The sequence below is a fragment of the Anser brachyrhynchus genome (assembly GCF_964034855.1).
Source record: "Anser brachyrhynchus genome assembly, chromosome: 11".
NCBI classification, from domain to species: Eukaryota; Metazoa; Chordata; class Aves; order Anseriformes; family Anatidae; genus Anser; species Anser brachyrhynchus.
In genome coordinates this window covers 20,187,733-20,202,049 of record NC_137706.1, presented here as the reverse complement: position 1 = coordinate 20,202,049, position 14,317 = coordinate 20,187,733, and the positions used below count along the sequence as shown (strand labels likewise).

The 14,317-nt window shown below is 40.4% G+C and overlaps 1 protein-coding gene and 1 long non-coding RNA gene across 3 annotated transcripts; one reads left to right on the top strand and one right to left on the bottom strand.

Annotated features, from left to right (window-relative positions):
• Positions 1-4,919: 4,919 nt before the first annotated feature.
• LOC308176162 lies at positions 4,920-7,204 on the bottom strand. Of its 2 annotated transcripts, none has more exons than XR_013938115.1 (3): positions 7,081-7,204; positions 6,346-6,516; positions 4,920-5,520 (listed from the first exon to the last, which is right to left on the bottom strand). It is a non-coding gene; the product is annotated as an uncharacterized lncRNA (long non-coding RNA). The 2 variants fall into 2 exon arrangements; XR_013938116.1 differs by having other exon boundaries at positions 7,013-7,117.
• Positions 7,205-7,337: 133 nt separating this feature from the next.
• On the top strand, positions 7,338-14,059 carry TIPIN (TIMELESS interacting protein). Its single transcript, XM_080551528.1, has 7 exons — positions 7,338-7,473; positions 8,474-8,567; positions 9,434-9,509; positions 10,527-10,649; positions 11,164-11,227; positions 13,058-13,255; positions 13,405-14,059. Exons 1-7 carry the CDS (start codon positions 7,341-7,343, stop codon positions 13,581-13,583), a joined length of 867 nt encoding a protein of 288 aa, XP_080407654.1. The 5' UTR covers positions 7,338-7,340; the 3' UTR covers positions 13,584-14,059.
• The last annotated feature ends 258 nt before the right edge of the window (positions 14,060-14,317 follow it).

Below are 14,317 nucleotides of genomic sequence, written 5' to 3'. Positions count from 1 at the left end.
ATGGCTCTCGCCATCGTTGTCTTCCACGGGCACTCCTGGAACCTTGCAGAGACCTAAGAGATGAGTGACCCCTGGGCTTTGTTGAAAATGCCACAGAACACCTGCTTTGTCTTTTGTTGTTGTTTATAGTCAATAATGGCCCTCATGCTGATCTATACAGGCAAAGTATTATTTCCTGAACGCCCAATTTTCCTGTGTATGATTATATAGTACATTTGAAATGTTTCAAAATTCTTATAGATTGCTTTGAACTTCTGTAAAACAAACAGCTTTAACTTCAGTAGATTTGCAACCGAAACACAAGCGTATTTTCCAGCCCAAACCAAAACATGTTTTGGGAATTCAAACATTCTCGGTGGGAGGAACTGCATTTTGCTTTCTGAACAGGTGTTTCTGAAGGTGGATCCCACAGGAAAAGATAAAGAAAAAATATAAGGTGGTGTAATCTCTGTGAATGACTTCTGAACAGGCAGGCATTCTGATCGATTGATTCTAGCACCACTGGAAATAAATAGAACTGAAATATGTCCCTGTGAACAGAAATGCATCAAAGGAGCTTCTCTTCATTACTACTTTTTTCCGTCATGGAACTACCCTGCCAAATTTTGTCTAGTTTCTTGCAGGAAAAAGAAAATGTGATTATTGGATACATTAATTGCACCACTGAATTACCCCTATTTTTAAAACTTGATCGCCACAAAGAGATGCATATTTTACTGCCAGAACAGATGCGTGCAAACTTTTATTTGAAAGATTTAATACTTTGTAATCTATTTAGTGGCTAACAGAGCAATTTAAGGAAATAACTAGTCCCAAAAGCAACAGAATTTAAGAAGCCTGATTCAAATTTGAATGAAATTAGTCTACAGGATCAAAAATTATTAGAAGGCAGCTGACAGACATACTTTCTTTCAACCAGCCAGAGATCACGGTCTTTCTTGCACATCTTATTTTCCTCCAGAAGCAGAGATTGAAAAAACCACTTTGGATTGGAACACTATCTGAAATGTTGAGTAGTGTACCAACAGCTTAAAAATTAACGTTTAAGATGACTGCATAATATAAAATTTAGATTATAAACAAGTTATAACCCACAAATATCTGAACATTTCTCCTTCTGTGAGGTCTGATCTCCCACTAACACAGCTACCCTGGTACCAATACAGCCAAGGGCTCATTGGATCAGGAGCACTTTTATTGCATGAACAGCTTTGCCGATATAAAACCCTCCAAATGTAGAAGTAGCCAATCATCCATTTTACGGATTTTCTCTGCCATATATCATGTGTAACATAAAACAGGAAATGAGGCGTTTAAAATAAATAAAAAAACCAAAGTGCTAATTTTCAGCACTTTCTGTAATTAAATAACACTATTTGATACAAAAACAAACAATGCTTCTGTTTCACCCCAACTAGAAACCAGAAGTATTTTCTAGAATTGAGGCAAGGTTTTCTTTTTTTTTTTTAATAAGCCCTCTGGCTTATTATTTTATCAGCATGTGTCTGCTTATTCATTTTCTGGGGGGAAAAAACCAATAATCAATGCCTGCTGGCATATGCTTTTCATTTAATTAGGAACCTAGGAGTGGAAAGAACCACCTAGGACATCAAATCCAACCTCCAATTAAACATTCTTCAAAAATATTGATTAATCAGTTGCATAAATATGACAGGTTTTATAACACTGTACTCCTCTACAGAGATTGTAAATGATCTTCCACTTTAACTCTTGGATAGTATTTTTTATACTTCTCAAAGCACTTGTTAATATTCAGTACCTACCTGTTCTGGGTAAGACAAAACACCCGTCACAGGACAAAGCTCTGCTCATATAGACCAGCTGACGTGGTGAAACTGTTAGCTCTAGCAAGTTCAGTTGCCACTACCTAAGAATTTAAAACCCAATTATTTCACATACAAAAAAAAAAGCATTAAATATTAAGGAGAACATTGAAGTGAAAAGATGCGTCACACTAATAGTTGTAAGTTTGATATTCAGGCTACACTCGAAACCTAATTCCTTTGTGGATAAACATTTTTAATGTAGAGGGACTATTAATTCCAATATAAAGAGCTCTCTATATAGAAATTGGATTTTCAGTAATTTTATGACATCTTTACAGTGCTTGGGTTGGAAATCAGCAGCACTTGATCTATAATAACTAGAGTATCTCTGTGTGTATTTTTCATACTTTGTATTGAGGAAAGCGGTCGTATCTAAAAAGTTCAGAAAAATGGATTGAATGCCAATAAATCCATCAACATGTTTACTATATTATGTGTACTCCTGACTATAAAAGATGCTCCTGCATTTGGGAATACATGTTTTAAACACGGTTAAAATCATATTGACTAAAGGGTAATACATTTATGCTTTAAATTGAAAGTCCTTGTAATTGATTTTACTGTGTTAGATGGAATACATTAAATTAACAGGTACATTACCTACATCAAATTTGGAGAGATACCAGAGAAACCCAGTTCCCTTAAGGCACTGTCATTGACTTCGCTCCTTCTGCTCCATGAAGCTGTCAGGACCTCAGCCCCTCAGGCCACAGAATCACAGAATCGTTAAGGTTGGAAAAGACCTCCAAAACCATCTGGTCCAACCGTCATCCTACCACCAACGTCACCCACTACCCCATGTCCCTCAGCACCATGGCCAAGTGTTCCTTGAACACCCCCAGGGATGGGGACTCCACCGCCGCCCTGGGCAACCCATCCCAATGCCTGACCGCTCTTTCTGAGAAGAAATTTCCAACCTGAACCTCCCCGGCACAACTTGAGGCCATTCCCTCTAGTGATTCGCGGAAGAACTCTACAACTCAAAAGCAAAATGGGTTATAAAGTAGATACGTGGTTTATTTCGGCGCCGGGCGTATGCAGGATAGCTCCCAAAGGCATACACAACAATTCGCTCACTCGCGTTCTCTTTTATCCCCTAAAATATTACATATGCATTGTTTCGCAACACATCTATGCATATGCATTTCCTAGCTCCGCCTAGCCCCGCTTCGTATGCTAGTTATCAGTCCTTCTGCGTTTGCGTAGCACGTATTAAGCAATGAGTGTTGTCTACATATCCACTCTTAATCAATTGCCCTCTAATTTCTAACCCCATGTCTCAGTCCCCCCTTTTCTAGAAAATCTAGTAAATTCTTTTACTTAATACAAAAATTCTTCTTCCCAATCTCTACGATACGTATCCCTCAATGCCTTGCCTTGTACTTTTGACAAGGAAGTTAATATCGCCGTTCGTTGTAACATTTTCCAATTCCAAACAAGTATTACAAAAGACAATACTAAACTTATACCAACTAATATCAATAAAACAATAATTGGGTGACACAATGTGTTCAAAATCCCAGTTGCAGTTGGCGACCATCCAAAGAGTGCATCCCACCAGTTGTGATTTGTGTCTTGTTTTACTCTTTGCAGAACTCTGCTTATTTCCTTTGTATCATGATGGACAGTGATTAGAGTCTTCTCTCCATTTTCCTGAATGCCTTTCAAAATTTTGATCAGGTCTTGGTGTTTAACTAATTGCTTCACTAACGTGAGGCTCATCCCAATAGGTGTAGGTAATAACTTGTGATACATTGTGTTGTTAGACTTGATTAACTGGTGGGATACCACTGGTGCCATATATAGAAAATCACACCCGAAAATTCTAACAAAGTTACAAATACAAAAGTTAGAATGATTTTTGCTAGGGAGAGTTATATTTTCCTTATCTACTTCTACAAAAGCACAAGCAGTTCTTAAACACACACAGCCTTGACCAATATATACAAGCATAGTCTTTTGACTGGTATTTGGATGAATTTCAAAGTGGCAAACACCTTGCTCAGTGTCAAGACATACATCCCGAGCGTCAATTGTGCTGCTCTCACAGATAAATCCTTGTTGTTCCCAGGTAGCGCATGATTCCAGATTTACAGTCTGCCATTTCCCATTCACCATCCGTGCCCATGTTCTATGCTTTGAAGGATAAAGCACTGTCTCCTCATGGTTTAATCCTAGCGCAACGATGGGGTGGATAACATAAACTGTGGCATTATGTATAGTAATCACAAAGGCAGTAGCCATGTTAACAGTGGGATCATAGGTAAAATTTACCAGAGTCCACCAAGATTGGAACTTCCTCTCAAAATCATTGGCATTGTCCTTCCAAACGCCTTCACTTCCTTCCCTAATGATCAAGGCAGCTGTTGCCTGCATCCATAGCTGTGCTTGCATACAACTAAAAGCTAAAGATACGTTATCTTGAACCATACTAAGTGCATCTATTATTAGTTTGTGGTCTTGGTCTTCAGCCTTTTCCCATCTCAATAATACCTTTGAAACCTGCCTTTGCCTAGTTCCCAATGCCAATAAGGATGATTGTAGGGGCTGTTTTAGTTTTGTCAAATCACTTGTTGCAGTGGCCAGCTTATTCATTAATATTTCCCAATCAATTCCATTTAAAACTCCTAATCCTGTTCCTAGCATTCCAGTTAAGTCTCTACGCGTCCTGCCCCTGAGGTGTTCTTGCTTTTGTAAATATGTTGTCCAGCCTTCAAATGATGTCTTTAGGAAAGGAGAGCAGGCTGGTTGAACTTCCGAGATGTTAATTTGCATTAGCAATTCAACACGCTTGAGAGACCATTCTGGATTAAATAACAATTGTTGTTGGCCTGTGTTCCTTACTAAATATGGGCCTGTTTCATAAATTTTGGGTTTAAGTTTGGTTTGGGGTTGGGCCACTTGAGTGCTCGCATAGGTTGTAGGGGGCTCCACTGTTGTAGGAAGTACAGCATATATTGTAAAATTTAATATGAGGCCCTCGCCCTCCTCGATTTTCAGCTCTTGGCCATTATCAGTCCAAAAACAGCTAACTACTACGGTCTGTGTTAATATAAAATTATACCAACAATCTAATTTACCTGGGCGGATACAACCTTCTTGCTGGCCACTTTTGGAAATCGGTTTTATTAAAATCCCTGTTACTTTCCTGTGGGTCGTTCCATTAATCATTTGGCACCCTATTTTAATTTCGTCCCCTGCGGTTCTTTGGTGTATCCACTCTTCTCCTAATTTTTGCCATTGTGATAATGTATGTAAATGGTCACCATTTGTTTGCCACATAACCACAACTGCTAATTTTCCATTAATGCTCTTATCCTCCGTTGTTACGGCTTCGGACCAAGGCCACTCACCATTCTCTGTTATCATAGAGGCACTTTCCAATTCTTGAATCACAACAACAACAACTATAAGCCACGCAAATAAAACAATTCTGTTAACTAAATTTCTGCAAACTATATTACTAAATATTCCTGACCGTAACGTCTTCATTTTGCTCGAGTGAGCTTTAGTTTCAATTCACTGTCACCCAGTGTTACTTTCCAGGGGGCTTCTGGGGCTTTCTCCACTCAAGAATGGCGAATCCAGGCACTCTGTTCCTTGATCTTAATTGCAGGGAAGGTAGTAAGGAGCACCTGGTATGGTCCTTCCCACTGTGGTTTCAACGTTTTCTCTGCAAGACATTTAACATATATATAATATCCAGGCTGTATGTCATGCACCGGTCCATCCAGCTCTCTACTCTGAGTTCCAGCCACATGTTTTTCTATTTCTCTAAGTTGTTTACTCAAAGCCACCATATAGATAGTCAGCGTCTCTTCCCCAACCTGGGGAGACATTCCCTTCTGGACCCCGTATAGTCTCCCATAAAGCATTTCAAAAGGACTTAATTTTTCTTTAGATCGGGGCTTAGTCCAAATCCGCAGCAATGCTAGTGGGAGAGCTTGGGGCCAGGGCAAGTTCTTGCCCTAACCTTACAAATTGTTGTTTGATCAAATGGTTCATTTTCTCCACTTGACCACTCGATTGAGGGCGGTATGGAGTGTGGAGTTCCCAATCTATGCCCAAATGCTGACTAGTTTGCTGTACTATTTTTGAGATAAAGTGTGGCCCCCTGTCTGAGGACGTGGTGGCTGGAACTCCGAAGTGTGGTGTTACTTCTTGTAACAATACCTTGGTTACCTCTCGGGCTTTGGCAGTCCTGATGGGGAAAGCCTCTGGCCATCCTGAAAAGGTATCTGTTAACACCAGTAAATATCGATACCCCCCTTTTCTTGGAAGTTCAGAGAAGTCAATTTGCCACTGTTGCCCGGGCCCACGGCCTTTTCCAGTTCAACCCAGTTTTAGTTTGGCGTTATTTTGGGGGTTAGTCTGGAGACAAAGATCACATTGTTGAGTTACTTGAGTACTTCTGGTGTGCCTTAATGTGCGATGTCTCTGCGCGATTTACCAGCTGTCCTAACTATGGGGGTCCCCCCTTTTTATACAAAGTACATACCGTTTCTCCATGGTGCAGCAGGTCATTGTCTGCCCCTGCAGCGAGCAGCCGAGGAGCGGAGTTCCTCCAGGGAAATTCTCCCGGTGTGCGCCACGAAGCCTGCGGCGCAGCCGATCCTGCGGCCGGGCAGAGAACGTCCCACCTGGGCTGCCAAAATGATTCGCGGAAGAACTATAACTCAAAAGCATATAATGAGTTACAACGTTATAACTCATTTGCATAACTCAAATGAGTTATAAAGTAGGTATGTGGTTTATTTCAGTGCTGGGCACGTGCCTTTGGGAGCTATCCCGCCTGTATAACTTTATATATGCGGGATATATATATGTTTATATATAACTTTATAACCCATATATATTTATATATAACTTTATAACTCATTTTGCAGTTGTATTTAGAGTTCTTCAGGGAATCGCTAGTCCTATCACTAGTTATCTGTGAGAAGAGGCCGCCCCGGCTCCCCCTGAGGGATCTGCTCCCGCTGTTTCTGGCCCCCAGCCCGAGGCCGGCCGCCATCTCACGGCCCCCCCGTGTCCCTCACAGCCCGGACACCAACCGGCCGAGCTTTGGGCTCCCAGAAGGCTCAACGGGCGTTCGCACGGGGAATGGCCGGAGACCTGTCCCGAAGCCCTCCCCCAGAACCAGAACATCGCGTAAGGCTCGATACCTGCTACGTTAAAATCTTAAAACGCTAAACCCCTTCCCGGGGCGCAACAGCCCCCAGCCGCCCCTCACCTGAGGGGCAGCGCCTCAACGCCCAGCCCTTCCCCTCCCTTATCCTCTCAGCCTTTTGGCGCCAAAAGCGGCGCAGCAGCCTCCGCGCATGCGCCCTATCCCGCGGCCGCTCTCCTCAGGCCGGGGTCTCGCGACATCGGCGGCTCTCGCGGTGCCTCCCCTCAGCGGGTACCGCGCTGAGGTACTCGGGCGCCGGGCTCTTCTGCTTAAACGCTGTGGTATTTCCTGCAGGAGGAGAACGGAAACGTTCGTTTTTGGCCATGATAGACCCTTTGGAGAACAACTTGTTCGATCTCCCCGACTACGAGAACACAGAAGACGAAAAGTTTCCGCCCCTCCCGCCCCCCGCCTCTCCGGGGGCGGCCGGGGCTGACTGGGCTGAGGCTCGCGGAGGTAGGAGGGCGCCGGGAGCCTCCTGGGCTGGGGTGCTCGGAGACCGGTGTTAGGGGGTTGTACTGGAGTTCGCTGCATAAAAATAGTCCTGTATAGCTATAAAAAAAAGTAGTCAATTCAGGTTGAAGCTGCGCTTGATTCTGTGCATTCATACTTGTGGGAAAAATTAATTTTTGCAGGTTCCATGAAAGTATACGCACGCACAGGAATGTCGAACGTAGCATTCCAGCTAGAATTTGGTAGCTTTTCTAGAATGTATGACCTAGAAAACATCCATGGCACTTCAGGACAGTAAAACAAATTATTTGTATTTGAGGAGATCTTAGTGTAATCTAGTGTACTGAACAAGCTAATAGAAAGTATAATGACGTTATTTTTGCTATTATTTATAGCCAATTATGAGTAAAAGTAATGTTAAATACATGTTTTCCTTGGTCCCTATTATGCCTATTCACTAGAAAGGATCAGTTTTGGATGGCTACAATTCTTTGATATATGAAAACGAGAGTTCTAACTGAACTTCCGATGAATTCCTGATGTTCAGAGTATCAAAATGTTAAACAAGAAATCAGTGTAATAAATAACTATTCATTCTGAAATGTGATGGACAGTGGTACCTTGTCCGCTGTAGTCAAGCGTACACACTAGCCCTAATCAAAAAAACATGAACTTTGGTTTTTAAAAGGCACCCAATTGTGTTCATACATAACCTCTTTATTTTTGAAGGCTGTACTAGAGTTCTAAAACTAGGTTGGCTGAAAGAGAAAAATTTTCCTGTGCTAGGAAGGTTGATCCTTCAGAATAGTAAGATACCTGTTTTCGTACCAGACTTGCGTGAGAAGGTAGACGAAATATGCAAGCATTTATTTGGAGTACTATTGCATTGGAATGCTTATGGCTGTTGCCCTTTAGATAGGGTAGAAACTTAAATTTTATGTAGTATAATTCCAGTTGATGCCATTTGTGCTATGTACTTACAGTATGTTATTTTCTTTATTAGAACCAGATGGAAACCAACAGTCACAGACGAAGGATTCTTCTGCAGTTACACGGAAAGCAGTTAAAAGATCAGTACCTAAATTAGATGCTCACAGGTATTGTTGCATAACGTTTCTTTGATGAATTTGGTGTATGGCTGTGGCGTAATAATTAAGGTTACAGTAATATCTGCTTGGTCATAGCCGAGTCAAATATCAAGGATTTTGGAGATGAAAGTGCTGGTGTGCTCTTTCTCAAGCTTTTATTCCATGCTTACCTATATAATGCTACTGTTACTCTTAACTTTCTTGAAGTCTCCTTGGGACTTAAAACGTAACTAATAATTTTGTTAATAGATAGTCATTATTCATGCATAGGACTCTTCCAGCTGTATTCTCTTTATTTTGCTTTAGACCTAGTATTGTGGCTTTCTTTATTTCCAATGTGTTTCAGAATAAATTCTCAGTATAACAGTGGCTGTAAGGTTAAAGTATGGCTAACACCCGTCTTACTTACAAACTAGGTAAACTCCGTGTAAAGGATTTTAGTATTTTCCTTGCTTTTATCACTAAAACTGTTTTAAGTTCCTTATGAGTGACGGAAAGCATCTGAGCTTCCAATTTCTTTCATTTTAAAGATAGTGATGAAGTTATTCACTGATAACACAGGTGGATGCTTTGATCGTGTTTCTAACAAGTTTTGCTTCGGCGATATAGATACTAGAACTGACCGTTCCATTTTCTTGCCGTGTACCCAAAATCAAAAAGCAGCTTGGACTAGGAATATACGTAGTGTGACTTTTGAAGAAAGTCTCATGTCTTACAGCAGTCTTTATTGTATTTCCTGTGTTTTCTTAATGGCTCCTGATTCTGCATCTCTCTCAAATAGAGCTCTGTAGCTTTAGTCAATATAAGCAATGTGGATTTTTGTTTGTTTTTATTAAAAAAGAAAGTTGGTTTTCAAATAACTTCACCTGTTACAGGTTAGTTTCAGAAAGAGGACTTCCTGCCTTAAGACATATGTTTGACAATGTAAAGTTCAAGGGTAAGGGGCATGAGGTAAGACATAATGAACTTTTGAGTTATTTCCTGGAAGATCAGTTTAAATTGATAGACTGTTGCCTTTCTGATGTGGGAAGGATTGATATTAATCTCTGGTTAGCCAGTTATGTGCAAGGGGGCTTTCTAACAGTATTTGGGTGTACCCTGCTGAGGTTTGTAGTTATAAGCTTAAACAAAACCGTACAAGACTACTTAACAAAATAAATGTTTTGACATTAAAGCTTTTTGTCTCTTCTTCAAAACTGGAATACCATGTCTATGACTTTCTGTATTGTCCGTAGAAAGAGGCGTTGGGAATTGGAACGGGCTTATAAGACTTGTTAATATATCTGGAATGTCTTACCTTTTTGTTTCGTGATCGATTTCCTCTGTAAGTGACAGTCTTCTGGCTGTTGTGACGCCTGCATTCCAAAATTTTTGATATTAAAAGTATATGACATAGCAGTATATTCTCTACAAACTGCTTTATTGTCTTGGATATGCTTAGCATACAAGGAGACTGCTGGCATGCTTGCAAGAATGCCAGTGTGTCTCTGGTTTACAGAAAACACTTAGGGTATAAAATTTTTTTACGACTGGAGGCACAGAGAAGCTGGACAATACTTCTAATCTGAGCAAAAATTTTTATCAGATAAGGTTATTTAGGTGTATGTTTTTCTGTGTGTTCTAAATATCAAAATAAATACCAGCTGCTCCCCATTAATATTATTTTTTTAGATTGAGATCACCCCTAGGTTGCTTAAGGGCAACTTTTCAGAAGCTATCAAGTGTTTCACGGTATATGCAAATGCTTTCCCTGAGCTCTTATCACTGTTTTTCTCATAGCTTGAAATTGCACTCACAGACTTCATTATGGGAGGAATGATTACCCAAGCGTTCATATTACTTACATTTTCAAGAGACTTTCAAGCTGCAGGTGCTTAATCTTTTTAGAAACATAACTATCATGTTTACTTCTGCACTCTGCTGACTTAATCAACTTCTAACAGCTGGGTATCTTGTTTTATGTTTAAGGCAGAGGACTTGAAGACACTTATACGACACATGGAACACTGGGCTCATAGATTATTTCCAAAATTGCAATTTGATGATTTTATTGACAAAGTAGAGTCTCTGGGAAGCAAAAAGGAAGTTCAGGTATGTATTGTTCCTGTCAGTTTGTCTTTGTGCAATAGTGTAAGGAACAGGTTTAGAACAATTATACGGCAAAAGAAAATATAAGTTATACATACTGCTTAGGTGTATAATGTTATTTAAATACATTTCTCTCATTCTCTCATTTTAGAGTTGTTTCCAGTATTTGAAGTATTTAAGGCATCTGATATTTAGATATAATCTTTATTTAATGTTTCAGAGAATCTGCTTCAACTTTTACAGGGCATCTTTACCAAAGCAATTTGCTGAAGAGTTCTGGAACTCTTCTAATGTTTGAACCTGCAAAGGAAGACTTAGGAAGAATGCTGCTTCGTTTGGCTAGGTGACAGATTAAAGGCTAGGAAAGCAATCCACAGCATTCTAACAGACATAATGAAGGGAATATTATTTTAGAGTAACAAAATGTAAAGAGAAATTGCGAGTACTATTGAAAACATACCAACATAACACGAAAGATTTTGTCACAGGTGAAACATTAATTTCTCTTCATTTTCAGACCTGCCTAAAACGGATTAGACTTGATCTTCCTATTTTATCTGAAGACTTCACAAGTAATGAAGGTATGCTTGTTACACTGTTAGTTCAGTGGTTTAAAAACTTTTCTTCCCCTCTTACCAACCAGAAATTAATGATACATTTTTTTTTTATTTTAGAAGAAATTCTTGAGTGGTCCTCTATTTTAAAACCAGGCTTCTGGTGAGGGGGGAAAAAAAAAACAAGCTTCTGTGAGACTCAGAACTACAAAACTGAACTCAGACTGAAGTGCTTTCTGTAGATATTTAAAAGTGCATGGCATAGAGGAAGGAAATGAAAAGTGGGTGTTACTACTGGTGGTGTTAGCCACATTCTTGGAAAAAAAAGAAACCCAGAACTGCAATTATCAAATAAAGATACTCATGATTTTTATTTTAGTCTTACGAGTGTGCAGTCTGAAGAACTCTTGGATCTTATTAGTGTCAAAATCAAGAATTCATTATTGTCTTTATACTACCAGCTCTTACAGCGGAGTCGGGATGTTTAGTCTTCTATAGGGAAAGTACTTACTAATGCGTGTGGGCACTGATGCGTGTGTCGGTCTTGCTGTATGCCTATTCAGTGTTCTTTCTTCTGATATCAAAATCTATCCACTTAACAAATAGATAATTCAGGAGTCTCTTCTACTCAGGTGATGACTTTTAGATAAGTCAGAAACAAACAGACTTTTAAAAAGAGGGAGCGAAGTTCACATAGTCATTTAAAAGAAAGTTCATTAGCAGAAATGAGAGTTTTATAGCCCTTCCTATGGTCTGTTGCAGATGTTTTTTTTTTGCTTTTACTCTGTGAAGTAAAAAGCTGATTGCTCTTGAAACAATTATCTACCTGTTGTCTGGTTTGTGTTCACACCTGGGGAATGAGTTACCCAATGCTACAGCCTTGCCCTACTTGTGGGTAAAACCGTGGGGGTGGTTAATGCTGTGTGGCTGTCTTTGCTGTTGGCTGCATTTGCTAGAAATGGAATGCAGCCGTAAGCAGCCACAAATAGTGAAGTAAATGGTTCCTGCCGACAGCGTCTGTAGAGTTATCAGATTTTTCTGTGCGATGGTTCCATACATTTGTATTTCAGTGCAGTGCTGGTGAGTTCTTGAACTGTGTTAGCCAGTGTACTGCTACAGCTGGTCAGTCCTCAGCTGAAGAACTCGAGTTGGTGTCTTGTGTTTTGAAATAAAAACTCAATCTAGGGTATTGTATTTAAAAAAAAAAAAAAATCTTGTCAGCTAACTTCTCTGTTCATGGGCTTAAAGTACTGCGGAGGCACAAGCATACTTGGCCTCAGGCACTCTTTCAAAAGAGTGCCCTGCCTTCTCTGTTTGTGGGTGAAGTTTTGTGACAGAATTGGTCTGCCTCCATTTTGTATGTGTTCATCTTAGCAAACGATGAGTAAATGTTCTGTAATAGCAGCACAGTGAACTCAGCTATTTAATGTCTGTGGTGAATCTGATTCCTGTAACTACTCCTTCCACTTTCCAGAGGGATGGGAAGAAAAGTATATGGCCTTTTGGTAAGAACAGCTTGAATTTACTGTCCCTTCAACCGTCAAGCACGGCTTACAATTGCTAACTTAGTACCCTGAGTTGTACTTCCCTTAAACTTCAGTATTTATTACTGAAGTGTGTTTGGGTTCTTCTGATTTTGTTTTATATCTTGAATATCAGAAATATGGACCTAGACAGAACATTGCAAGTTAAAACTAAATCACAGAATGATCTTCATCTGTTGTAACTGTTTTAAAATGTAGAATATAATCAGAAATTATTTAAAACGCTTTGACAGATATTTAGCAGTAGAACTCTGTGTTCAAAGTGCTGCTTTCTGCCCCTCCTCACCCTTTCACGCCTTCAATTTTTATCCAGATGGTGGAGGTGAAAGCAATGGACTGGATACAGCCAACGAAGAAGTATATCCGTGCTCTGGGAACGTAGGAGACCTTGATTCTCTGCCTAGTACAACTCTCACAGAAGAGCAACAACAGCGGATCAAGAGGAACAGGCAGCTGGCCTTGGAACGTAGGCAAGCGAAGATGCAGTGCAACAGCCAGTCGCAACACAACGGTAAGAATTCTGACTGAAGTGTTAATGTAATAAGCTTAGACAACTGAGCTCCCGAGTCAGGAGCCGTGATTCGGGTGACAAACTGCAGTCATTAAACACACAGCAGCAGCGCTTTCTCACTGTGGGCCATTTTGTTTTTCTTTTAACAGAGCTCTCTCCTAGTTACCCAGAAGAGGAGGAGTTTGATACCCCCATTGCTCAGGACCTGGCTGGTGTCACAGAAGACCCTCAAGTTACTGTGCCCACGGTTGCTGTTACAGAAGCTGAGGACAGAGATACAGAATTGGAATGTGTCAGTGAAAAGCAGAGACCTTTTCCCAGCCCTTGAGTGACTTTCTTAACCTGGTGGGGTGCTTCTGTTAAGTACTACCACTTTTATTGAAAAGCTGCTGGCTCTTCACACTCCGTCTCCAGAAGTGCAGGGAAGCCCTAACCGTGACGCCTGCATGGTTGGGCAGAACTGTTTTCTTCACACTGCCGATGAATTGCTCCCTATGCTGGCAGGCAGGACACCATTCTTCATCCTAGCAGCATGTGGGACTTCTTTTGTTGTTGTTCACTGACATTGTTTAGGAAATGTTAGTGAGTTTTCTAGCCTACTCTGACCTTTTCTTACGGTTGATGTCAAACTGAACAAACTGAGATGTTGAGAGGTCAAGTTTGTATTCAGGTTTTTAATGGAAGATACATAACAGGAGAGTTAAGTCTGAACAAGCATCCTGTTTTTTTTAACTCACTTATCAAGTACCTGTATCTTGTTCTTACAAAACAGAAGCTATTAAATTTCAGAAGTCAAACTTGAAATTCTTGTATGAGGCTGTTACACTACAGGCACTCAAAACTTCCCCCTCCCTGGTGCAAGTTAAACATCCTCTAGACAAGTACATCTTACGGGACCATAGCTTGACAAATTAGCTATCTTTCTTCATCTAATCCTGTTCTCTAACTTGAAGCTCTGTTTCATCTTCCTTTTACAATGCTGTTTTTGCCTCTTACGCAATAGCAACAGCCATAAAATAACCTTTCTGTAGAATGAACAAGAAACTAGTCCAAAGTTACCAG